At 38.2% G+C, this 25,445-nt stretch overlaps 1 protein-coding gene across 3 annotated transcripts in view; it reads left to right on the top strand.

The window, feature by feature from the left end:
* The window catches only part of Cbp53E (Calbindin 53E), a 359,196-nt gene that overhangs the window by 332,180 nt on the left and 1,571 nt on the right, over nt 1-25,445 (top strand). For all 3 annotated transcript variants that reach the window (XM_083113520.1, XM_083113521.1, XM_083113519.1), the window contains one exon: nt 5,749-5,820. In XM_083113520.1, the coding sequence (XP_082969646.1) occupies nt 5,749-5,820 (72 nt within the window). The remainder of the gene's footprint in view (nt 1-5,748; nt 5,821-25,445) is intronic.

Here is a 25,445-nt window from a genome sequence, read left to right as displayed (position 1 = left end):
AGCAAATAATCTTACCATCTGTTGCGATTAAATCTTTCTTGAAACAGCTTACCGCATTCCATACCTGGCTTCTTCATTTCACTGACACTCAATATTGTCGTAAAGTTAAAAATATTGAAAAAAAAAACTTCACAATAAAAGTCTAAATCAAGCACATAAGTACACTTTCAAGTCAACAGACGTGCTGCTTAGAGTCCAATTACATTCGGACAGGCCCGTAGCTAGAGGGGGGAGCAGGGGGCAACTGCCCCCCCCCCCCTGTGAAAAATACAGAACACATTCCTACCTGGAATTCTCACTAATCTTTACAATTATATCATGTGTTACTCTAGCAACATTGCAAAGACACTTATTGTTTTGTGATTTATTAGGGTGTATGGGATTCCGTATAATGTCGTATCAGGATTGGGGGGGGGGGGAATTCCCTTCCTGATTAGACTCCGGGAAATTATTTCACAATTTTCATTATCTAAAACAGTTGTGACATTTTGAGTAGTATTGTATTAAAGGTGCCTAATGTTTTTTCTTGGATGTGAGGGAGTGGATATTTAATTTTTGTTACTTTGCGTTGCCACTTCTAGCTAATCGCAACAATGAAGGATGACGTGAAATTCATGAAGAGACACTCATAAACAGTGCCGCAACTACAGGGGGCATTGTCCCCTTCCCCTGACCTTGGACAGAAGTCCATTCTAGGCGAAGCAAACATTGAAGTAAAACGAACAAGACTAGGAGAATCTAAGAATAGCAGGACAATTGGATACTCATGATGGAATTAGATTTTACATGTTCCTTGCATTTTTCTACCAGACGGCCAAGGGCACTTGCAAAGGGCACAGAGGGGCAATTGCCCCCCTCGATTTCAAATTTTATACAAATAAAAAAACATTTCGTAAAATTTTCTTGCTCGCTTCACTCGCAATGTCTGTTGTTCGCAAGAACAGCCAGAACAAGTTCAGAGCCAGTTATGGGGCGGCAGGAGTCGGACCTGGGAGCTCAAAGATCTATGTGAAAAAAAAATGTTCAAGAGAATGCCATGGTGCTCCGTGAAATTATTGCACCCTATTAAAACAATTTCTTTCTATGACACTTAATATGAAATATTAATGATGACACTGTAATACAAGAAGTCATTGATAAATCAAGGGATTCCTATTTGTTTGTCAGGTGTCAAAAAATGTATTTCAACTATAGAGTAAGGTGGGGTAAGACTGCGCGGCGGGTAAGACTGCGCACCGGTTTTTCGAGGTGAAAATCACACACAGTTGGCACCACTGCCCCACCATTACTTCGTCCAAGATGATAGCTAGCTGTGGACAGTGGTGAAGATACGTTTGAAATTCGTTGTGCTGAGAGAGGCAAGTGAAAAGATTTTGAGGGTGTTTGCTATTTATTTTGGTACTACGTGTTTTGAGTACTACGTCACTGTGAATGTATACAATATTACGATGTTGATGGATAGAAGAAGCTGTGTTAATGCCGAGTCCACCTGCGTATTAGTTTCCATTGCTTTGTGCAATGGCTGGACAACATCACGTGATTTGTTCAGGAATGCAGCACGGGGCACGACTGCGCACGTGCGCAGTTTTACCCCACAAGTGTGTGGTTTGCAGGTGCAAGTGTGTGGCTTGCAAGGCCCAGCCATTAGATAGATCATTTTTTGGTCCACTGAAGTCGTTTTATTCATCTGAGAGTGATAACTGGATGAGTAACCATCCGGGTCGCCCAATCACAGTTTTCCAAGTGGCATCCATTTTTACAAAGGCATATGGGAAGGCAGCTACAGTTGGGAATGCCATGAAGGGCTTTGAAGTGACTGGATTATGCCCTTTCAATCAAGACATCTTCACTGAGGACGAGTTTCATCCCTCTACTGTGACAAATGTATCAGCTCCAATTCCAGGTGAGCAGTCTCCAACAAGTGGGGTTAACAATACTGGACCATCCACCAATGACGTGCCACAGCAGGCAAATTTGGCTCATGCATCAGCTGAAACTCCAGGTGAGCAGCCTTCAAGAAGTGGGGTTAACAATACTGGATCATACGGGCACATTTCCGTTAACCAGATTCACCACTTCCACGTGCAGAGCATATTCAGCACCGCCGACGAAAGGGAAGGCAGTCTCAGGTGTTAACTGGATCTCCATTGAAAGTCAACTTGGAAGCCTAGTTGGCTGAGAAGAGTAAGAAGAAAGTTCAGGGGAAACAAAAACGGAACATCGTTGCTGAAGAAGATGTAGCAAGCAGAAAACGCCAGAAGAAAGAGTACACTTGCCCAGGTTGTAATGAGAAGTACAGCGATCCTCCGGTAGAGGATTGGATCCAGTGTTCCACATGTGACGAGTGGTGGCATGAAAATTGCACGTCGTATGAAACAGGAACCTTTATTTGTGATTTGTGTTAGCGATTCCTAACCCAAGTGAAGGACGAGAATAGTATCCCATATGATAGAAGAGCTTTTTTAGGTGATTTGTGTTTCTTTTTATACAAATGTGAGTCTGTGTAGAATGTGCGCATTCTTACCCGAACTTGATCGCAGTCTTACCCCGCGGTGCGGGTAAGACTACGCATTTGCATGGTCACGGTTTTGTAATTGTTTCATGCAGAAATATTTTTCATTCAGCTTTCGGAAATTTACTGTGAGTTAGCAAAGGATAGTGAAATGTGTATTGCTTTTTTCATGTGTGTCTGTAGTTTCATAGCTTGAATATAAAATTATGAACTCAAACTGCGCAGTCTTGCCCCACCTTACTCTAATATAATACAATTCACACAATATTTTGCAAAATGGTTAACGTAACCAGTAGGCAAACGTTGTCTGTAGTGATGCAAGTCTCTCCCCTTTGAAAGATATAGAGTCCGTGGTGGACTAAGGGACCCATGTTTTAATGTTTTAGCAAGTACAAAAAAATGTATTAGCTACAAATTTTTACACAATTCATCAAAATGTAGATAATATGTAACCATTATTATTTCATTAATTCTATTTTCTTGCATAACACAACACAATGGTGGTGTTGGATTCTCGTTAGATTCCTTTGTGCGTAAAATCTTGCATACTGGAAACTGGAGGGAATCATTATGAAGCACGATTTATAAAGGGCTCCCTTAATCAGTTCTGCAGAGAGGCCCAAAGTTGTTGGTGCACATTAATCATCTATTAACATTATCCACTTGTAAATATCAAGTAGATACAGTCCCTATTAGCCTATTGATGTTAAACGTTATATTGTTTGACAATCTGGAAAGGTCATTATCGAAATATTGCTATTTGATGTTGTTCGAAGTTCTTTTGTTCGTTGCAGTTTCAAGATATCATCCCTTTTCTGTTACTTATTTCTTTTTGGGGGAAGGGGCAAGTGCCTCTGTGTACCCTGTTATATGTGCCAATCCGACACAATATATTAAAAATTTGACTTCGCCCCCCTCCCCCTACAAAGAATTCCTGGCTACGGGCCTGCTTTCGGAACATCTCCAGCAGGCTGAACGAGTCTGCCTAGCGAACCTAGTGGGTGTGCAGAGTTTGAGCAAGGGGCTTAGCGATAGGTTCTGGGTTGAGATGACGTCAGCTGCTCGCTTGGTTGGTTGGCTGCTTCGAGAGTTGTGACTCGTTCCGAAGTTTCAAATGCATAACAGCCAAAGATGTTTCGGAAATAATCTTCCTCTACAATGCGTTTGTTACTGTTTAAGTCCAGATCGCATTGTTGCAACAATCGCGGCAACGTACTCCCAACACTCCTGGACGGAAGGGAGGTAAAAGGTGCTTGTTCTTTCGTTCCTCTAAGCTGCACCAAATAGACAACTGTTGAATGTTTTGTTTAGGGAAAATACAGTCGTACAAAATATTTCATATCTTGTTAGTAAAGGGACCAAGGAAGATTTTCTTTTTTAAAAGAAAAAGAAAGGAAAGGTGGATTAAGAAAGGAAAGTCAAAACCATGTAACCTTGTTAGTGGAAGACAATTATCGGTAAATTTCTCGTAAGGGACAGAAAGCTGAAATTTGCTAGTTCATTTAATTTGAATATTCGTACTTACGTATTCTGCATTGAGAAACATTGCTGAAGGTGGCATTTCGCTTATTTCACGGAAATAAGCTCTATTTGCGACATATCGAGTAAGTTTTCTTCGTTTATTTTTGCCTTCGGTAACACACAAAATGGCGGTCACAGTTTCACTACCGTACTCGGCATGCAGTGTTTCCACCCCATTGCACCCAAAAATACCTACGTAGCTCCACAAACCATTGATGCATAGCCCCACGAACCATTCATACATAGCCCCACGAACCATTTCCGGTAAGGTTAGGTTAGGTAGGGTCACGTATAGGTCACAAAAGTTAAAAATTGGTTTCGAAAAAAATATGCTTAGCCCCACACACCATTCTCGCATAGCCCCTCGAACCATTGACACATAGCCCCACAAACCATTTGCGAAAACGTACCTTCTTCAGTTACAAAAACACATGTTTGGAAACACTGACCGGGATTACGTCATCACACACAGGCTACATCCACCTGGAAGTAAATGGATGCAAGAGCTTTCGTGCATCGGTCACACATATATATCGAAAAATAGATGATTTACCGGCAAAATTCAACGAGCGATGCGAGAAAACACTTCCCTGAACTTCCAGAAGTATAAAGAAACTGCATTCGGTAAGTAATTTCTCCTGTAAATTTGATTAAATCCGTCTGTCCCTTACGAGAAATTTGCCCAATTATCAACATTGTTGTCATTTATTCCATGATCCTATTGAAAAATAAAAAAAACGAATTCCCATTAAAATTTGGTCTGTAATAATAAGGATGATATGCAGGCTTGACGAAATTATAAAATGATGTGATTTAATTTATTGACTGAATAGTACAAATGATCTACCACCATACACGACGTTTCGAAGACGATATTTAATTATGAAATTCAAATAGTCCCGAAAAAAATTATTTGAAGCAAGTATTTATCATGAAATAGCAACCATTGTAGAATCACACTTACCTTTTCTGCTTTCTCTGCTCTTATTTTAAGAACAACGCTAATAATCTTTATTTGTCCGACCACCCGTTTTTTTATGTAGGTGCGGGCATCATCAACTGAGAGTAATTGGCAAACACACATCGAACAAAACACAAAGTAAAAAGCGAATGTGCGAATGTATAACACTGAGGCTCTGTCCGAAAGGTACAAAGTACAGACTTGAAGTATGATCTTGGCGGAAGTGACGTCACCGAGTACAGTTCGAAAGCGCCAAGAACAGAAGTACGCAAGTACACAGCTCGCAGTGCAGGTGGTTGGTGACTAGGTCACGTGGTTTCCGCACTCGTTGTTCATTTGTTTATAATCACGGAGGTAGAAAGCCAGCGACACAGGTAGATATACGTTATGGGCCAGCAAGTTGTTGGTTATAGTTCTTCTAATGTGTGGAAATGTATGTGTACGAACGTTTCAAAATGCTATGTGATTTCTGTGGTGAAAAATAAGTGTTTAAAACGCGAGGATAACAACGAGTACTCAGTTTTATCTACTGATCGTATTTGGCGCTGCAGTCGAAGTGCAATTCGAAAGACGTGTACTTCCAGTTCACGACTGGAAGACCGCCTTCCAAGACCATGCTCGGACGATGCTCGCTTCAAGTACGGTCTTGCACCTTTCGGACACGGCCTGAGTTATATTCGTGGAAGTTCTTCCTTCACTTGGTAAACAAAATCAACAAATTATACACTTCCTCATCCGTTTCTTTCTCTTTCAGGATAACAATGGAACGATAGAAAACGAGGAATTAAGAGGTTTCTTGAAAGACCTGCTGGAATTAGTCAAAAAGGTATGTATCAGTTGATTGCAATGTACAGTCACAGTGAAACCCCGATTTTACGTTATCGCATTTTATATTTGCCCACATTATACATTATTTTTTCAAGGTCTCAATTTCCTTGATTTTACAATTTGCCGCGTTGTAAGTTCTTCAGTTACAAGTACCTGAAGAAGGTGTGATCAAGAGTCCACTGTGGGGCTATATGCTTTAAAAATCATTTTAAAATCCCAAAGGATACGTTGGTGTTTTTGTGTTATGTAGAAATTTTAGCTAAAAATGAAGGCTCAACCAGGCACCTATGTGAACAAAATCGTTAAGTAATTTACAACTCTACGCTAGGAGAAATGTTGCCAACCACTTTTCGGCAATGTCCCTACAGACGTAGTCAAAATGTCCCTACAACTGGCCAAATGTCCCTGCGCCAAGTAAAGCGACAGAATATAAAATATACACATTTTCTTACCAAATCTTTCTGCTCGATGCTTTCCACAATTTATGAATAACGGCGAGTCGTTAACTGTTGATTATGTTATTTGAACATAACACAACATGCTGCTACTGTGAAGAGATAGATGTTGGTTGGTAATGCTGTATTTCCTGCAGTCTCCGTCACGTGCCTTAAGGGAAGAATTTATCACTAGCAAAGAATTTAACAATTCTGGTCCCATTTTATTTATCTTTTTTGTCTTTGTATAACTTAACATTGAAAATATTATTTCCGTTTCTGCGTTAGAATGTGGTAATGTTAGCACTATTTTCGCGAGAGTGGAAATGTTTTCAAAAAAGTTGGTAACCGATAACATGTTCCAAAATTCTGATGGAGATTTGTACCTTTGCACAATAAAATGTTATTTTCCAACATTGAAAAAAGTCCCTACGTTTTCCCTCATTTGGCAAAATCTGTCCCTACGCGGGCAAAATATAGTGAAAAGTCCCTATGCGTAGGGACATGGTCCCTACGGTTGGCATCACTGGAAAAACTAGGTTGTGTCGACGTCATCAGTGTTTCAAAGATGACAGATCCCGTTTGCAGTAACACTAGCAGAGACAACTACAAAAAATCAGGTGAAGCCAGGACCGGCTCGTTAGTTCACTTGGCAGAGATTGCAAGATATGCCAGAGACCCAGATTCGACTTCTAGTTGCGCCCATATTTTTAGCTAAGATTTCTACTTAAACCATGTTTATGGTCACCACAGTTTGCGACGAGCTACATGACATTCGTTCAAACTTATTGGTTTAAACCAGACAACAACGACTCCATAACTGAGTCTCAACGATCTTGAAACGTGCTAAATGTCATTAGTTCGAATTATTTGTTTTTAAGAAACTTTGCCTGATAGCGCTGGTGACGCGTGCAGATCGCTGGAAATTTAATTTCTATACCTTTAGATTCCAAATAGAAGTACTTAATTTACAATTAACAATAACCACTTTCCATAGTAACAGTACTAACCCAAATTACACATGCGGAATTACCCCCCTCTGTGGAAGAATTAATCATTTAAGCATTTTCACAAACAACCAAATACAAATGAAAGAAAATGTTGAAGTACGCAAATATAAACACAAGAAACAATGAACCTATTTATTGAATTGAATATAACACATGTTTCCTGCTTATGAAAGCATTATCAATCAGTCCTTATTGAACTATGAGACGTGAAATAACTGTCGATACGTGATCGAAAAAATTACCATTTATAGTCATTTAGCATGCACCTTTTATGTTATATAAAATTGGTTACAAAAGTCCATATTACTTCCTAAAATTGACGTAAAACCACTCTTGGAACATGCTCCTCATTTATTTTGGCATGTACTGTACGTTTCTTGAACGAGAATAGTTCTTTTTATGTGTGCACACAACCTTTTTCAGACATGGCGTCGATGGCCATTTTCTAATTATCGCATGGTTTGTAGCGAGTACTAGTACCGTGTCACATAAGTTCCAACACACGCGAGATAGCTATCTCTTAAACGAACTTTACTTATCCGTAGGTACCACGATTTGCGAGAATTTTCTTCTTCTCAAAGTCACTTAAGGAAATATAGTTTCCTTACCTTGTGTCTCGGGAACGAAGAATCCAGCATGCACGAGTCCACTCCTTACCTCTCTGGGAACCGAGAGCTCGACTCACTTCCAACGTTTTTTCTGCGTTGTACTTCTACTCCATGCTATTATCCGCTGTTTTATCCTAACAGCAGACGTCAGATTCGTCCAGAAACCACTGGAAACAATTACAATTTCCTCAACAGTCGTGACATAACTTTCTTCACTCCATTTTCTTTTCCGGAAGTCCTATTTCGATCACCGCGCACCCCTATCGATAACTACCATTCTTTTGCGCAGAGCACAATTGTCTTTACCAAACAACAATTTACATGATTTAGAAACCACACGTTAACAAATATGTGTATGCGTTAAAGAACCTATTGTAATGCTTATTGAGATAAACTTTTTGCTGTTAATTAAACAATGGCATCTAGACCAAAACGCTGTAAATTTTATTATTTTCCGCCATTACTGCGAATTGCCCATGCGTGCAGTTGGCCGACACATCAAAATGTCCTTGTGCATAAGCAAACCGCGAGCAAATCGGATATCAAACAAAGGAGTTTACAATTTAAATACGCACAACGGTCAGAGCCATCTAGCGACTCCTCGCGTAACTACGAAAGCAACAAAGTTTTTATACTGCATAGGCATTCCACCTATCGTGAATTCTCTACACTAGACGAGTTCATCGTCTTAGGACATAAGTTGGGCTTCTTTACCCCAGCAAAGACACGAAACTCAAGTTTCCAGAATGCCTTATGACAGCTCGTCATAAATGGCGCCCAACATAAGGCTGAACCAACCCACAATACTTTTGATACAATACTAATTTCAGACTTACATCAAACAAACATTCATATTCTACATATTCACTAATATACATTTTTAATATATACAGACATATTAATTTATAGTTTACAATATGAAACATCCCGGATCACCAACTCTGGTGACTCCATCAGTAGTGTAATTGATGCTATAGCTGGGACAACAAATGATGAGCCCCTCTCAGGCAGAATTGGCTACACTTTAAACAAGCTCAACATGCCCATATGAGCTTTTTGCTCAAGTGTAGCACCCCGTCTAATCCAAGATTTTTGTAAAAATGCCCTCGGGAATTTCCCGAAGCTACAGTGTACAAATGATGAGCCCCCTCAGATTGATTTGCCTACACTTATAAAAGGCACTTCTGTGAGATTGTTGTCCATAAGCTTGTTAAAAATATGCCCCTCTTGATATTTTTTTTGCCCACACCTAAAACTAAGCCAAACGTATTAACACACACACACACACACACATATTTACTTCCGGTCCACTTCCGGTTTGCCCACTTGTGACTTATTTCTGAGCACAGCTCTGTTAGAGATAGGGATATTATATAAATTTAAAAATTATTTCATTCTTCACAAACAAATCTCATCTAACAATTCCATAACAGTTCCATGCTCAGCTCTGTGTCTGTGTGAGGCAAGCACAGCTCTGTTAGAGATAGGGATATTGAGCATTGAAACATCTAGAAATTATTTTATTCTTCTCAAGCTCAGCTCTGTGTCTGTGTGGGGATTTGTACCTAATAACATCAAAACAACACAGCTCTGTTAGAGACAGAATATTCAATTCCATATCTATAACATCTCTGTGTAATTCCATAACAGTTCCATGCTCAGCTCTGTGTCTATGTAGAGCAAAACAGCACAGCTCTGTTAGAGATAGGTATATTATATGAATTTAAAAATTATTTCATTCTTCACAAACAAATCTCATCTAACAATTCCATAACAGTTCCATGCTCAGCTCTGTGTCTGTGTGAGGCAAGCACAGCTCTGTTAGAGATAGGGATGATAAGTATAAATTTAAAAATTATTTCATTCTTCACAAACAAATCTCATCTAACAATTCCATAACAGTTCCATGCTCAGCTCTGTGTCTGTGTGAGGCAAGCACAGCTCTGTACGAATATTAAGTATAGATTTAAAAATTATTTCATTCTTCACAACTAACAATTCTATAACAGTTCCATGCTTAGCTCTGTGTCTGTGTGGGATTTGTACAGCAACATAGCTTTGTTAGAGACAGAGTAGATGGGTATAAATATTATTTCATTCAATTCTTCACATTTATATCCATAACATCTGTGTGTCAGTACAGCACAGCTCTGTTAGATATTGAGTATAGATCTATTGGAAATTATTTCATTCTTCACAAACAAATCTTATCTAACAATTCCATGCTCAGCTCTGTGTCTGTGTGGGGAGTTGTACCTAATAACATCAGTACAGCACAGCTCTGTTAGAGCTATAACATCTCTGTGTAATTCCATAACAGTTCCATGCTCAGCTCTGTGTCTGTGTGGGATTTGTACAGCAACATAGCTTTGTTAGAGACAGAGTAGATGGGTATAAATATTATTTCATTCAATTCTTCACCTCTATATCCATAACAGCTCTGTTAGAGAAAGGGATATTAAGTATAAATTTAAAAATTCACAAACAAATCTCATCTAACAATTCCATAACAGTTCCATGCTCAGCTCTGTGTCTGTGTGAGGCAAGCACAGCTCTGTAGGAATATTAAGTATAGATTTTAAAATTATTTCATTCTTCACAAACAAATCTCATCTAACAATTCCATAACAGTTCCATGCTCAGCTCTGTGTCTGTGTGGGGATTTAGCTTTGTTAGAGACAGAGTAGATGGGTATAAATATTATTTCATTCAATTCTTCACATTTTATAACAGCTCTATTCTTCACATCTAACAATTCCCATAACAGTTTCATGCTCAGCAAGGCTCTGTTAAGTATCTTAATATTTCATTCCTTCATAACAGTTCCTGTGTCTGTGTGGGGATTTGTACCTAATAACATCAAAACAACACAGCTCTGTTAGAGACAGAATATTCAATTCCATATCTATAACATATCTGTGTAATTCCATAACAGTTCCATGCTCAGCTCTGTGTCTATGTAGAGCAAAACAGCACAGCTCTGTTAGAGATAGGTATATTATATAAATTTAAAAATTATTTTATTCTTCACAAACAAATCTCATCTAACAATTCCATAACAGTTCCAGGCTCAGCTCTGTGTCTGTGTGAGGCAAGCACAGCTCTGTTAGAGATAGGGATATTAAGTATAAATTTAAAAATTATTTCATTCTTCACAAACAAATCTCATCTAACAATTCCATAACAGTTCCATGCTCAGCTCTGTGTCTGTGTGGGATTTGTACAGCAACATAGCTTTGTTAGAGATTCTTTCAATTCTTCACCTCCATATCCATAACAGCTCTGTGTTTATAATAGATAGGAATATTGAGTGCATCTAACAATTCCTCCCTATAACAGTTCCATGTTGTAGAAATATCAGCAAGGCTCTGTGTCTGTGAGATTTGAAACCTTGTTCCCAATCAGTTCCAAGCTGTACAGCTCTGTGTCTGTGAGATTTGAAACCTGTTCCTGTACAGCTCTGTGAGAATTTTCATAGTGCCTAATAATATTAGCACAGCTCAGTTAGGATCGCATCTAACAAATATCAAGGATTTGTACCTAATTACAGTAGCACAGGGATAGGGATAATAAGTATAGACTATTGATATAGAAATTATTTTATTCTTCAATCTTATTCATAACAGTTCTATGCTCCTATGTGTCTGAGCAACATCAGTACAGCACAGCTCTGTTAATTAATATCTATTGAAACATGTGTCTGTGCGGGGATTTGTACCTAAGTATAGCTATTATTGAGTATAGAATTATTATATCTAGATCCATTTTCTGTGTCTGTGCAGGGATTTGTACTTAATAACATCAGTGCAGCATTGCTCTGTTAGAGTATAGATTTATATTATTATTGAAATATCTCTTCACAAACAATCTCATCTAACAATTCTATAACAGTTCCGCTCAGCTCTGTGTCTGTGCGGGGATAAACATCAGTACAGCACAGCTCTGTTGCTCATTTTTTCAGCTCTGTATCTGTGCAGGGATTTGTACCTAATAACATCAGTACAGCACAGCTCTGTTAGAGTATAGATTTAATTATATTATTATTGAAACATCTAGAAATTATTCTTCAAACAAATATCATCTAACAATTCCATAATAATTCTATGCTCAGCTCTGTGTCTGTGCAGGGATTTGTACCTAATAACATCAGTACAGCACAGCTCTGTTAGAGTATAGATTTAATTATATTATTATTGAAACATCTAGAAATTATTCTTCCTAACAATTCCATGCTCAGCTCTGTGTCTGTGCGGGGATTTGTACCTAATAACATCAGTACAGCACAGCTCTGTTAGAGATAGGGATATTGAGTATAGATTTAATTATTGAAACATCTAGAAATTATTCTTCAAACAAATATCATCTAACAATTCCATAACAATTCCATGCTCAGCTCTGTGTCTGTGCGGGGATTTGTACCTAATAACATCAGTACAGCATAGCTCTGTTAGAGACATTTAATTCTTCACATTTATATCCATAACATCTCTGTGTCTGTGTGTCAGTAAAGCACAGCTCTGTTAGAGATAGGGATATTGAGTATAGATTTATTTATTGAAACATCTAGAAATTATTTCATTCTTCACAAACAAATCTCATCTAACAATTCAATGCTCAGCTCTGTGTCTGTGCGAGGATTTGTACCTAATAACATCAGTACAGCATAGCTCTGTTAGAGACATTTAATTCTTCACATTTATATCCATAACAGCTCTGTGTCTGTGTGAGGCAAGCACAGCTCTGTTAGAGATAGGGGTATTGAGTATTGAAACATCTAGAAATTATTTCATTCTTCACAAACAAATCTCATCTAACAATTCCATGCTCAGCTCTGTCTGTGTGGGGATTTGTACCTAATAACATCAAAACAACACAGCTCTGTTAGAGATAGGTATATTATATAAATTTAAAAATTATTTCATTCTTCACAAACAAATCTCATCTAACAATTCCATGCTCAGCTCTGTGTCTGTGCGAGGATTTGTACCTAATAACATCAGTACAGCATAGCTCTGTTAGAGACATTTAATTCTTCACATTTATATCCATAACAGCTTTGTGTCTGTGTGAGGCAAGCACAGCTCTGTTAGAGATAGGGATATTAAGTATTGAAACATCTAGAAATTATTTCATTCTTCACAAACAAATCTCATCTAACAATTCCATGTTCAGCTCTGTGTCTGTGTGGGGATTTGTACCTAATAACATCAAAACAACACAGCTCTGTTAGAGACAGAATATTCAATTCTTCAGAATTCCATAACAGTTCCATGCTCAGCTCTGTGTCTATGTAGAGCAAAACAGCACAGCTCTGTTCGAGATAGGGATATTAAGTATAAATTTAAAAATTATTTCATTCTTCACAAACAAATCTCATCTACCAATTCCATAACAGTTCCATGCTCAGCTCTGTGTCTGTGTGAGGCAAGCACAGCTCTGTTAAAGATCTTCACAAACAAATCTCATCTAACAAATTCCATAACAGTTCCATGCTCAGCTCTGTGTCTGTGTGGGGATTTGTACCTAATAACATCAAAACAACACAGCTCTGTTAGAGACAGAATATTCAATTCTTCACATCCATATCCATAACATCTCTGTGTAATTCCATAACAGTTCCATGCTCAGCTCTGTGTCTATGTAGAGCAAAACTGTTAGAGATAGGGATATTAAGTATAAGTGTAAAAATTATTTCATTCTTCACAAACAAATCTCATCTAACAGTTCCATAACAGTTCCATGATCAGCTCTGTGTCTGTGTGAGGCAAACACAGCTCTGTTACATGATAGGAATATTAAGTATAGATTTAAATTTCATTCTTCACAAACAAATCTCATCTAACAATTCCATAACAGTTCCATGCTCAGCTCTGTGTCTGTGTGAGGCAAGCACTGCTCTGTTAAATATAGGAATATTAAGTATAGATTTAAATTTCATTCTTCACAAACAAATCTCATCTAACAATCCCATAACAGTTCCATGCTCAGCTCTGTGTCTGTGTGGGATTTGTACAGCAACATAGCTTTGTTAGAGACAGAGTAGATGGGTATAAATATTATTTCATTCAATTCTTCACCTCCATATCCATAACAGCTCTGTGAAATTTATTCTTCACATCTAACAATTCCCATAACAGTTTCATGCTCAGCAAGGCTCTGTTTCTGTGTAGATAGGGATATTAATATTTTTTTCCTTCATAACAGTTCCTGTGTCTGTGTGGGATTTGTACAGAGCACAGCTCTGAGATAGGGACTAACAGTTAGGGTATAATTAATTCTTCACATCTATTGAGTGTCTAGATGTTATTTCATCCCTATGCCATGACAGTTTCAATTCTGTATTTGTATGGAATTTAAAACTTGTCTGAAAAGTGGCAATCAATGCCTATTGTTTCTATATAAACGTTTCAACATATGTTGAACATGACACAGAGCCTTGCTGAGCGTGAAACTGTTATGGGAATTGTTGGTTGTGAAGAAGAAATTTCACAGAGCTGTTATGGATATGGAGGTGAAGAATTGAATGAAATAATATTTATACCCATCTACTCTGTCTCTAACAAAGCTATGTTGCTGTACAAATCCCACACAGACACAGAGCTGAGCATGGAACTGTTATGGAATTGTTAGATGAGATTTGTTTGTGAAGAATGAAATTTAAATCTATACTTAATATTCCTATATTTAACAGAGCAGTGCTTGCCTCACACAGACACAGAGCTGAGCATGGAACTGTTATGGAATTGTTAGATGAGATTTGTTTGTGAAGAATGAAATTTAAATCTATACTTAATATTCCTATCATGTAACAGAGCTGTGCTTGCCTCACACAGACACAGAGCTGAGCATGGAACTGTTATGGAACTGTTAGATGAGATTTGTTTGTGAAGAATGAAATAATTTTTACATTTATACTTAATATCCCTATCTCTAACAGTTTTGCTCTACATAGACACAGAGCTGAGCATGGAACTGTTATGGAATTACACAGAGATGTTATGGATATGGATGTGAAGAATTGAATATTCTGTCTCTAACAGAGCTGTGTTGTTTTGATGTTATTAGGTACAAATCCCCACACAGACACAGAGCTGAGCATGGAACTGTTATGGAATTTGTTAGATGAGATTTGTTTGTGAAGATCTTTAACAGAGCTGTGCTTGCCTCACACAGACACAGAGCTGAGCATGGAACTGTTATGGAATTGGTAGATGAGATTTGTTTGTGAAGAATGAAATAATTTTTAAATTTATACTTAATATCCCTATCTCTAACAGAGCTGTGCTGTTTTGCTCTACATAGACACATTGCTGAGCATGGAACTGTTATGGAATTGTGAAGAATTGAATATTCTGTCTCGAACAGAGCTGTGTTGTTTTGATGTTATTAGGTACAAATCCCCACACAGACACAGAGCTGAACATGGAATTGTTAGATGAGATTTGTTTGTGAAGAATGAAATAATTTCTAGATGTTTCAATACTCAATATCCCTATCTCTAACAGAGCTGTGCTTGCCTCACACAGACACAGAGCTGTTATGGATATAAATGTGAAGAATTAAATGTCTCTAACAGAGCTATGCTGTACTGATGTTATTAGGTACAAATCCTCGCACAGACACAGAGCTGAGCATGGAATTGTTAGATGAGATTTGTTTGTGAAGAATGAAATAATTTTTAAATTTATATAATATACCTATCTCTAACAGAGCTGTGTTGTTTTGATATTATTAGGTACAAATCCCCACACAGACACAGAGCTGAACATGGAATTGTTAGATGAGATTTGTTTGTGAAGAATGAAATAATTTCTAGATGTTTCAATACTCAATATCCCTATCTCTAACAGAGCTGTGCTTGCCTCACACAGACACAGAGCTGTTATGGATATAAATGTGAAGAATTAAATGTCTCTAACAGAGCTATGCTGTACTGATGTTATTAGGTACAAATCCCCGCACAGACACAGAGCTGAGCATGGAATTGTTATGGAATTGTTAGATGATATTTGTTTGAAGAATAATTTCTAGATGTTTCAATAATTAAATCTATACTCAATATCCCTATCTCTAACAGAGCTGTGCTGTACTGATGTTATTAGGTACAAATCCCCTCACAGACACAGAGCTGAGCATGGAATTGTTATGGAATTGTTAGGAAGAATAATTTCTAGATGTTTCAATAATAATATAATTAAATCTATACTCTAACAGAGCTGTGCTGTACTGATGTTATTAGGTACAAATCCCTGCACAGACACAGAGCTGAGCATAGAATTATTATGGAATTGTTAGATGATATTTGTTTGAAGAATAATTTCTAGATGTTTCAATAATAATATAATTAAATCTATACTCTAACAGAGCTGTGCTGTACTGATGTTATTAGGTACAAATCCCTGCACAGATACAGAGCTGAAAAAATGAGCAACAGAGCTGTGCTGTACTGATGTTTATCCCCGCACAGACACAGAGCTGAGCGGAACTGTTATAGAATTGTTAGATGAGATTGTTTGTGAAGAGATGTTTCAATAATAATATAAATCTATACTCTAACAGAGCAATGCTGCACTGATGTTATTAAGTACAAATCCCTGCACAGACACAGAAAATGGATCTAGATATAATAATTCTATACTCAATAATAGCTATACTTAGGTACAAATCCCCGCACAGACACATGTTTCAATAGATATTAATTAACAGAGCTGTGCTGTACTGATGTTGCTCAGACACATAGGAGCATAGAACTGTTATGAATAAGATTGAAGAATAAAATAATTTCTATATCAATAGTCTATACTTATTATCCCTATCCCTGTGCTACTGTAATTAGGTACAAATCCTTGATATTTGTTAGATGCGATCCTAACTGAGCTGTGCTAATATTATTAGGCACTATGAAAATTCTCACAGAGCTGTACAGGAACAGGTTTCAAATCTCACAGACACAGAGCTGTACAGCTTGGAACTGATTGGGAACAAGGTTTCAAATCTCACAGACACAGAGCCTTGCTGATATTTCTACAACATGGAACTGTTATAGGGAGGAATTGTTAGATGCACTCAATATTCCTATCTATTATAAACACAGAGCTGTTATGGATATGGAGGTGAAGAATTGAAAGAATCTCTAACAAAGCTATGTTGCTGTACAAATCCCACACAGACACAGAGCTGAGCATGGAACTGTTATGGAATTGTTAGATGAGATTTGTTTGTGAAGAATGAAATAATTTTTAAATTTATACTTAATATCCCTATCTCTAACAGAGCTGTGCTTGCCTCACACAGACACAGAGCTGAGCCTGGAACTGTTATGGAATTGTTAGATGAGATTTGTTTGTGAAGAATAAAATAATTTTTAAATTTATATAATATACCTATCTCTAACAGAGCTGTGCTGTTTTGCTCTACATAGACACAGAGCTGAGCATGGAACTGTTATGGAATTACACAGATATGTTATAGATATGGAATTGAATATTCTGTCTCTAACAGAGCTGTGTTGTTTTGATGTTATTAGGTACAAATCCCCACACAGACACAGGAACTGTTATGAAGGAATGAAATATTAAGATACTTAACAGAGCCTTGCTGAGCATGAAACTGTTATGGGAATTGTTAGATGTGAAGAATAGAGCTGTTATAAAATGTGAAGAATTGAATGAAATAATATTTATACCCATCTACTCTGTCTCTAACAAAGCTAAATCCCCACACAGACACAGAGCTGAGCATGGAACTGTTATGGAATTGTTAGATGAGATTTGTTTGTGAAGAATGAAATAATTTTAAAATCTATACTTAATATTCCTACAGAGCTGTGCTTGCCTCACACAGACACAGAGCTGAGCATGGAACTGTTATGGAATTGTTAGATGAGATTTGTTTGTGAATTTTTAAATTTATACTTAATATCCCTTTCTCTAACAGAGCTGTTATGGATATAGAGGTGAAGAATTGAATGAAATAATATTTATACCCATCTACTCTGTCTCTAACAAAGCTATGTTGCTGTACAAATCCCACACAGACACAGAGCTGAGCATGGAACTGTTATGGAATTACACAGAGATGTTATAGCTCTAACAGAGCTGTGCTGTACTGATGTTATTAGGTACAACTCCCCACACAGACACAGAGCTGAGCATGGAATTGTTAGATAAGATTTGTTTGTGAAGAATGAAATAATTTCCAATAGATCTATACTCAATATCTAACAGAGCTGTGCTGTACTGACACACAGATGTTATGGATATAAATGTGAAGAATTGAATGAAATAATATTTATACCCATCTACTCTGTCTCTAACAAAGCTATGTTGCTGTACAAATCCCACACAGACACAGAGCTAAGCATGGAACTGTTATAGAATTGTTAGTTGTGAAGAATGAAATAATTTTTAAATCTATACTTAATATTCCTACAGAGCTGTGCTTGCCTCACACAGACACAGAGCTGAGCATGGAACTGTTATGGAATTGTTAGATGAGATTTGTTTGTGAAGAATGAAATAATTTTTAAATTTATACTTATCATCCCTATCTCTAACAGAGCTGTGCTTGCCTCACACAGACACAGAGCTGAGCATAGAACTGTTATGGAATTGTTAGATGAGATTTGTTTGTGAAGAATGAAATAATTTTTAAATTCATATAATATACCTATCTCTAACAGAGCTGTGCTGTTTTGCTCTACATAGACACAGAGCTGAGCATGGAACTGTTATGGAATTACACAGAGATGTTATAGATATGGAATTGAATATTCTGTCTCTAACAGAGCTGTGTTGTTTTGATGTTATTAGGTACAAATCCCCACACAGACACAGAGCTGAGCTTGAGAAGAATAAAATAATTTCTAGATGTTTCAATGCTCAATATCCCTATCTCTAACAGAGCTGTGCTTGCCTCACACAGACACAGAGCTGAGCATGGAACTGTTATGGAATTGTTAGATGAGATTTGTTTGTGAAGAATGAAATAATTTTTAAATTTATATAATATCCCTATCTCTAACAGAGCTGTGCTCAGAAATAAGTCACAAGTGGGCAAACCGGAAGTGGACCGGAAGTAAATATGTGTGTGTGTGTGTGTGTTAATACGTTTGGCTTAGTTTTAGGTGTGGGCAAAAAAAATATCAAGAGGGGCATATTTTTAACAAGCTTATGGACAACAATCTCACAGAAGTGCCTTTTATAAGTGTAGGCAAATCAATCTGAGGGGGCTCATCATTTGTACACTGTAGCTTCGGGAAATTCCCGAGGGCATTTTTACAAAAATCTTGGATTAGACGGGGTGCTACACTTGAGCCAAAAGCTCATATGGGCATGTTGAGCTTGTTTTAAGTGTAGCCAATTCTGCCTGAGAGGGGCTCATCATTTGTTGTCCCAGCTATAGCATCAATTACACTACTTCCATCATTCTCCCGAAAGAAGGAACCCCGCATGTGTCTTGGTGTCTTGCAAAACATAGTGGCTTGTATATTCTTGGTTGGAGCAGGAAACAAATGAATGCCTAGGCCCACCGCAACATTATACTTACTTGACTATTAGCCCGCCGCAAGCATAACCTAACTTGACCTTTACCACATCATACCTGCCCTCACCCGCAAACTCAACATCACCCCCATGGAACTACCTAAACAACTTTTACTTTGCTTCTGGATTCATTCTATCTGAGCTAATCACTATTTAAAGGCGTAGTATGAGCCTTGTGTGCTACTACCCTATTGCGCTGCAGTTGGTATTTTCTTAGACCTGACCACAACAACGATGCAAATAGTGGGGTTCCTAATATTTATGAGATGAATACCCTTGAGCAATCTATCATTGAAAATGTCTTATCTTATTTTGGGGCAATCAGGAAGATTTCAGGCTCATCTCGCATGCTAGTACGCCGCAGAAATTTCACCTACTTGGTCAACTCGCCTGCCGCAGGCTGAATCTCACTTTACCCATACGAGAAATTTTAACCTTACACTTCCCTTACCCCACCTTTATCTACACTGTCTTTAACTACAACGTCTGATTCACAGCTTAACCCCATCGTCTGTAACAATTCATCCACACCTTCCAAATTCAAATCTAGTAATCTTTTCACCCACATTTTTACCTTGTCCTCTGAACAATTCCAAACTTTACAATTTTCTATCGACTGGTGATCCATTTTTTCTCCTGTCACACAATCTATTAATGACAGCCTAGAATCCTTTAACATGTTAAATTTACTAATACACAATATCTATATTCAAAATAGATCCCAAAACACTCAAAATTTGGTGTGTCGGATAGCCAGAAATATGTTTTTCTTACAAACACAATTCGAATTTTGGACAAACTCAGCAACGATAAATGCAACTGTGCAAGGAGAATTCACTGAAGCCAGAAGCTACATCAAACGGATGACGACAACATCCCCGTAAATACATGGCGCGCAATCACCACCAAATGTACCACTAACATTTTTGTTATTAATACTGGAACCGAACCAGGATACTCGCCTTGAGTAAACCAAAGATACGTTTTATATGACTTATAATTTTATGCTGCCGTGCAAGATTAATTGAAATTAATTTGTTCCCTCTTGAATACTGGCTACCATCGGGTGGCATATCTCAGATACCCCCTACCATCACCATGTCATGTATACAGAGAAAGCAAACCTATTGAATGTCGTTACTTTAACTCTACAAAATACAGACTCCAGACGAACTTGTGTCAGGACTAAGCCTATACTAATGGCAAATGTCCCCTCAACACTTTATCGTTCTCACATTTCCTATGTGTGGAGACGTATTTTACAAAGAACGAACAAATACAACATCTAGTGTCCCTGATGTTCCCCTACGTTTCTTTAGAACGCCAATCAACACAATTCTACCCGAGAAATTCGCACAATATTTTACAATGAAACTTGCACGCACATGTAACAACAAATTCAAAATGATACTGCCCACTTAAAAGCTGTTGGCTCCAAAATGATAGTGAGGCTGCTTGACTTGTTAAATGCTCCCATTTCAAATTTCCCGCAACAGACTGTCCATCAGATATTTTTCCTGAGCTATAAACTTGACACTAGACCCCAACTGAACTGACGTTTCAAAATAAACACAAGTTAGTATTCAAATGACAATTATATTCAAAAATTTATTTTAAACTACCCAAAGACACATTCGTTATTAAATCCGTCAAATTAAATATATTATCTTTAATATTTACATTTTGTACAAAGTAAAGTTACTATCACTGATTAGAGAGTGATGATCGCTCCGATGATCTCATCAGGCTTCATCTTTGAGCAATCATACTCAACCATATGCATCCCATGCCATTTTCTTCTGACATGAGTGCGATGCCAGATCATTCTAACCCTGTACCAAAGAGACAAAGCCAAGAGAAGACAAATACTCAAAATTTCCCCCAAAACTTTTGTATTGGTACTTTTCCGAGGAGACCTTTTTGTTCTCTTCCTAATATGGCTTGGATGGAGAGATACTCTTCCTCCAGCAACAGTTCGACTAATTACCGAAGTTTTCTTAGGAAGTGAGTCAGTAGGTGACTTCATTTTAACTCTGATGCTCCTCCCATATCTGACTGAATAACCAGTGCCTAATTTCATGAAAGAAACGACACATGCCATACTGGCAATTCTTTTGGGCATAAGAACATGCATAGGACCACACCTAATGCAACTTCTGGGTTCGATTACTGAATTCCTCACAACAGTCTGCAATGGATAACCAACTACTGGTATGACTACGTAGTGTACCGAATGATCTTGAACTATGGACACTAAAGGTAAGTCAATACTATTTTCCCCAACAGACACAACAGACAGGATAGATTTGTTCTGAGATGATACTGAATTTGAGTGTAGACACTGAGAATCCACCTTACTTTCCGGACACCCTGTATCAACTTGCACCGTGTGGACACGCTTACTCAACGAAGATGAACCTAGAGAACCACTTTGTTTACAACCAACACCCAGTAAAGGAATTTGCAAGCTCGGTTTTGGGAAAGATGCATCTTTTGTGCAGAAGCCGACAGGGAAAGACTCGTCTCTGTTACCCGACACCCCAAAAGACCACTCCTCGCTTATCAAATATTTTCCTTTATTACCCTTGTGGTGTTTTTGCTCTAACGTTCTGTTTCGGTTCAGTTCGCTGGTACTCTGTGCATAACTTTCTGACCAGGAAGTCAGAGTGCCTGTGCAGTGGTCATGTTCGACCGAATGTGAAGTACACATGCAATTGGTGACCGCAGAAGAAGTTACAACACCATTCATCAACTTTACTCCCTGACAAATCAAACTCCTTCGTCAAAGACTCATGCCTTTTTTCTACCAACTCAGCCCTGTATTGTGATACTGAAAACGTGAGATCGTGCAGACCCTCACTTGTTTTAATAACATCTTGCTGCAGCTCTAATATGCATTTACTGGTGCCCTCTAGATCAGACTGCAGTTTCCCCACTACCTTACTTGTATGAGCTGCAAGTTCTGTTTTGAGCAACTGATTGCTTTCATTGAGTTCTGATTTGAGCAACTGATTGCTGTCTCTGAGTTCTGATTTGAGCAACTGATTGCTGTCTCTGAGTTCTGATTTGAGCAACTGATTGCTGTCTCTGAGTTCTGATTTGAGCAACTGATTGCTGTCTCTGGGTTCTGATCTCAGTGACTCAGTGCATTCCTTGTACCTTTCCTGACTTTGTTTAATAAAGGCGAACAATGAATCTAATGTAACCGGTTCCTGCTCTGTTGCCATTATTAATATTAGCTTTAACAACAGCAATTAACCAACTAAAGATTAACCTACTTGAAACCCAACAAAAAAATCAATAACGCAGCCCCTCTGCACTTGAGTCCTCGTAATCTTGCGACGAGCTACATGACATTCGTTCAAACTTATTGGTTTAAACCAGACAACAACGACTCCATATAACTGAGTCTCAACGATCTTGAAACGTGCTAAATGTCATTAGTTCGAATTATTTGTTTTTAAGAAACTTTGCCTGATAGCGCTGGTGACGCGTGCAGATCGCTGGAAATTTAATTTCTATACCTTTAGATTCCAAATAGAAGTACTTAATTTACAACTAACAATAACCACTTTCCATAGTAACAGTACTAACCCAAATTACACATGCGGAATTACCCCCCTCTGTGGAAGAATTAATCATTTAAGCATTTTCACAAACAACCAAATACAAATGAAAGAAAATGTTGAAGTACGCAAATATAAACACAAGAAACAATGAACCTATTTACTGAGTTGAATATAACACATGTTTCCTGCTTATGAAAGCATTATCAATCAGTCCTTATTGAACTATGAGACGTGAAATAACTGTCGATACGTGATCGAAAAAATTACCATTTATAGTCATTTAGCATGCACCTTTTATGTTATATAAAATTGGTTACAAAAGTCCATATTACTTCCTAAAATTGACGTAAAACCAATCTTGGAACATGCTCCTCATTTATTTTGGCATGTACTGTCCGTTTCTCGAACGAGAATAGTTCGTTTTATGTGTGCACACACCCTTTTTCAGACATGGCGTCGATGGCCATTTTGTAATTATCGCATGGTTCGTAGCGAGTACTATAGCTCGACCACAAGGAAAAAAACCTTCCGTCCAAAGTGTTCGCGCAACTTCCCTGGCGTTATCGGTGTTCGGGGCAGTGTTGCCAGGTCAGATTTGAAAAATTCGGGAGATTGTTCCTTGGAAACCAGAAGTTCTGCTACAAAATCCGATTATCTAATAGAAGAGGATGAACGACGTTCTTGGGGGGGAAGGGCGGCATAGTTGTGCGCACTGGGGAGGGCAAGGGGGGAGTGGCGCGCATTGTTTACGGTGTAAACGTCACAGATACTTTTGTAACAATGGTGCTAAACCCAGCACCCTGTGTTTGGCGAAAATATACCGAAGATCTCCATTTCAGGAGTGGACATGTTTCAAACAAAAGAAAGTAAACCGCCCGAGGGAACCGACCAACATCTTTCATCTCTTCCGCATTTTCCGGTTAGAGGGTGCGTGGAAAACACCCTCAAATTTGCCCTTTCTCAGCATCGACACAAGGGGTTGGGATGCCTCTATTATCGCGAGGAATTTTTATGACAGGAAATGGTAGAAAGTTGTGTTCACAGATGAAGCTAACGTGCCGCCTTTCGTTGTCAGCGATTTTCCACAATCTTTCAAGTCGAATGCTAACAATAACAAATCAGTTTGCCTTCTGATGGTGTTCGTGTGCAGCTATCGATAGGGGTGGGCACGCGTCCTGCACCATAATGAAAAAATGCATTACGTATGTGAAATATATTTGGTGAATTAGACAGCATGTCTTCCTCAATAATTCAAGATAGCAACGCTTATGCTAGGGTGCCACCCATCCTCCCCATCTGCTAGAAATACACCCACAAACCCACAAACACATATATGTATAACATAATTTGCCCACGCTACGAAGTCAGTGTTTCTACCTCGTAAGGCAAGGACGTTTCACTGTGTTTGTGTCACTTCATCCATTTCATCAGTTTTTCATTCATCCATATTGTCGTACTTACCCGTAGAGGCACAAAAGCGACGTAAAATAACTAAAATAAAAATAGAGTTTAGGGCGGGATAAAATACAGCCATCTAAAAATAGTAATGTAGTAAAAGTAATAAAATAATGTCCTAGCACAATTGAGTAGCGTTTGACATAATTTCACAGTTCAAACAGCACTTTTCAGGGCTGAGTGGAGTTCCACTCCACATCTCCCCTCCATGTTCAAGTAAAGATGAGCAGGAAACGTGTTTTTGAGCTGGCCGTCGGAGGTACCATAGCAATAGTTTATTATGGAATCCTACCGAGAAATCAATAGGTCTGGCAACACTGACGTTGGCGACTCTGAAGGCATCTTCCTCCTGTCTTTTTCCCCCACCCGCCAGCGCGATGGGGTCTGCGCAGGTTTCTTTCCTTGTGGTTCCACTATAGTACCGTGTCACATAAGTTCCAACACACGCGAGATAGCTATCTCTTAAACGAACTTTGCGTATCCGTAGGTACCACGATTTGCGAGAATTTTCTTCTTCTCAAAGTCACTTAAGGAAATATAGTTTCCTTACCTTGTGTCTCGGGAACGAAGAATCCAGCATGCACGAGTCCACTCCTTACCTCTCTGGGAACCGAGAGCTCGACTCACTTCCAACGTTTTTTCTGCATTGTACTTCTACTCCATGCTATTATCCGCTGTTTTATCCTAACAGCAGACGTCAGATTCGTCCAGAAACCACTGGAAACAATTACAATTTCCTCAACAGTCGTGACATAACTTTCTTCACTCCATTTTCTTTTCCGGAAGTCCTATTTCGATCACCGCGCACCCCTATCGATAACTACCATTCTTTTGCGCAGAGCACAATTGTCTTTACCAAACAACAATTTACATGATTTAGAAACCACACGTTAACAAATATGTGTATGCGTTAAAGAACCTATTGTAATGCTTATTGAGATAAACTTTTTGCTGTTAATTAAACAATGGCATCTAGACCAAAACGCTGTAAATTTTATTATTTT

This window comes from Lepisma saccharinum, chromosome 27 (assembly GCF_977018435.1).
Source record: "Lepisma saccharinum chromosome 27, izLepSacc3.1, whole genome shotgun sequence".
In the NCBI taxonomy this organism is placed as follows: domain Eukaryota; kingdom Metazoa; phylum Arthropoda; class Insecta; order Zygentoma; family Lepismatidae; genus Lepisma; species Lepisma saccharinum.
The sequence above is the reverse complement of the archived record's forward strand: the minus strand, read 5'-3'. Positions and strand labels throughout refer to the sequence as shown.